Source organism: Ostrinia furnacalis, unplaced genomic scaffold, assembly GCF_004193835.3.
Source record: "Ostrinia furnacalis isolate ACB-3 unplaced genomic scaffold, ASM419383v2 OfSCF7454, whole genome shotgun sequence".
NCBI lineage: Eukaryota > Metazoa > Arthropoda > Insecta > Lepidoptera > Crambidae > Ostrinia > Ostrinia furnacalis.
The window spans coordinates 1,187,874-1,190,375 of record NW_021137693.1 but is presented as its reverse complement, the minus strand read 5'-3'; the positions used below and the strand labels follow the sequence as shown (position 1 = coordinate 1,190,375).

At 42.0% G+C, this 2,502-nt stretch overlaps 1 protein-coding gene across 1 annotated transcript; it reads left to right on the top strand.

Moving 5' to 3' along the window:
• Nucleotides 1-291: 291 nt before the first annotated feature.
• LOC114364636 (probable tubulin polyglutamylase TTLL1) lies at nucleotides 292-2,302 on the top strand. Its single transcript, XM_028320862.1, has one exon. It carries the CDS (start codon nucleotides 292-294, stop codon nucleotides 1,588-1,590), a length of 1,299 nt encoding a protein of 432 aa, XP_028176663.1. The 3' UTR covers nucleotides 1,591-2,302.
• Nucleotides 2,303-2,502: the final 200 nt, after the last annotated feature.

Genomic DNA, 2,502 nt, shown 5'->3' with positions numbered 1-2,502 from the left:
CTCCCTACTGTTAATTGGCATATACCTGATTTCATTACTTACGAGTGAACAAACAAAAGCTTTGCGAACGGAAATTTAATACTGTGCCCAAAAGTTTGCACAAGGTACCGCGAACGACAAAAACTCGTTAAAAATCAATACGGACAGTGTTTACACGTAGTCATAGCGAAACGAGCGAGATTGGATATCGGCCAATGGCGGGCGATATTTGTTGAGCGCCATGACAACGGGACGCACCTGCCCGTAAATATTTGGTCAATATGACGAACTTTTCACATACGCGCGCTAAGAATGAATCAGGACGCGAAGAAAACTTCCACGAACATATACGGAAGAGTAAACGTGCCGCCAGTGGAAAGATGTCGCGTGAACTTTTGCACGGATCTAGAGAAGTCAGTTTTGATGAGCAATTTCGAGCGACGCGGCTGGAACCAAGTCGGACCCGACGACGAGTGGAACTTTTATTGGGCCTCAACTCAAACGTGCAGAAACCTATTCAGCGTCGAAAGCGGCTACAGAATGAACGACAACCAAATGATTAACCACTTCCCGAACCATTACGAGCTGTCCAGAAAAGATCTTCTAGTCAAAAACATCAAAAGGTATAGAAAAGAACTTGAAAGGGAAGGCAGCCCTTTAGCCGAAAAGGCCGAAATCATGCTACACGGCGGGCAAGTTGTCACACGATACGTTCATCTCGACTTTGTGCCCGTCACCTTCGTCCTCCCAGCGGACTACAACATGTTTGTCGAGGAATACCGCAAATCCCCACAGAGTACCTGGATAATGAAGCCATGCGGAAAATCTCAGGGCACTGGAATCTTTCTTATAAACAAACTATCGAAGCTGAAGAAATGGTCCCGCGAGGCAAAAACTCCCTTCCATCCGCAACTGAGCAAAGAAAGCTACGTGATTTCCCGATACATAGACAATCCTCTGCTAATAGGGGGAAAAAAGTTCGATCTGAGACTCTACGTGTTAGTCGCGTCTTTCCGACCTTTAAAGGCTTATCTATTCCAACTTGGCTTTTGTAGGTTTTGCACCGTGAAGTACGATACCAGCGTTACAGAGTTAGATAATATGTACGTTCATCTCACTAACGTCAGTGTGCAGAAGCACGGAGGTGACTATAATAGTATCCATGGAGGTAAAATGAGTGTACAGAATCTGAGGCTATATTTAGAGGGAAGCCGGGGGCGCGCTGTGACGGAAAAGTTATTTTCCGCGATGCAATGGCTGATTGTGCATTCTTTGAAGGCTGTTGCTTCCGTAATGGCCAATGACAGGCACTGCTTCGAGTGCTACGGGTACGACATTATAATCGATAACCAGCTGAAGCCGTGGCTCGTCGAAGTGAACGCCTCGCCGTCTCTAACGTCTACGACAGTCAATGACAGGATACTGAAATACAAGTTAATAGATAACATTTTGTCGCTAGTTTTACCGCCCGACGGGGTGCCCGATGTGCGTTGGAATAAATTACCTAGCGCAGAGGCGTTGGGGAATTTTGACTTACTTATTGACGAAGAGCTAATAGAAAAGGAGGAACCGAGTTCCGGCAGTCGTATTGGGAAAAGTCGGAAAAGTTAACGTGAATAAATATTTATTTCCAAGATTGAAAAGACGTTCGAGGTTAGCGCATATTTATTTAAAGAGAAGTTCACTCGCAACTTTTTGTAAAAAAGGCCGTCACAAACATTTCTCGCGCGTTTGAGATTAACACCCACCAGGTGCATACATAAACAAGCTCATGAAAATGTCGCTTCAAAGTGCATCAAAGGAGGCGTTTGTGGAGGTTGTGCACATGCCGCCATTTGCATTTTAATGTTTGCCGCCGCGGAAAAATAACACCGGCCGCCATTTTATATGCTAAACAGGAGTGAACTCTACACCGATTAATATTGCAGGAGTTTTATATGTTGTGGGAAGTTGGCGTTGTCACAAAGGAAGTTCATAATTTGGTGTCGCCGCGGGACAGTCGGAACTTCTGGAATTGGCTGAAGATGCTTGTGTCGGGTTTTGTTTTACTGTGTAGGTGGTGACTGGTGAGGGGTATCTTGCAGAGTTTTGTAAATGACCCGGTCGTTTGGGTAAACATAAAAGTTAGTTAGTTAGATATTTATGTTCAATATTCTTAGCATGTTTGCATATTTACAAACCAAGCCTGTGTAAAGTTTAGTTCGTTCATAAAATTTCTTTTTAGATGTTATGAAAATAGTTTTAATAATTAATGTTTGCTTTAAAGTAGTCTCTACATACATACGGAGTTTATTTTAGTTATTTTTTCACTATTTTCATAACATTTCATTATACATTTTCTTCATTACTCCGAGTGTTGTTACTTTGTACTCAACGTCATACTTGATGATTATTACTAGAAAAAATATGTAATAGAATTTTTTTTAATTAAAGAATGTTTGATACAAATACCGTAGCTTTTTGTGTAATTTTCTCTTAGGTACATTCTTTCAGGTTTCAAAGAGTTACTTGGTATATTTTTCT

Bases quoted from the DNA above. Each gene is read 5' to 3' on its own strand.
- LOC114364636 (XM_028320862.1), top strand. From the start codon at position 292: ATGAATCAGGACGCGAAGAAAACTTCCACGAACATATACGGAAGAGTA.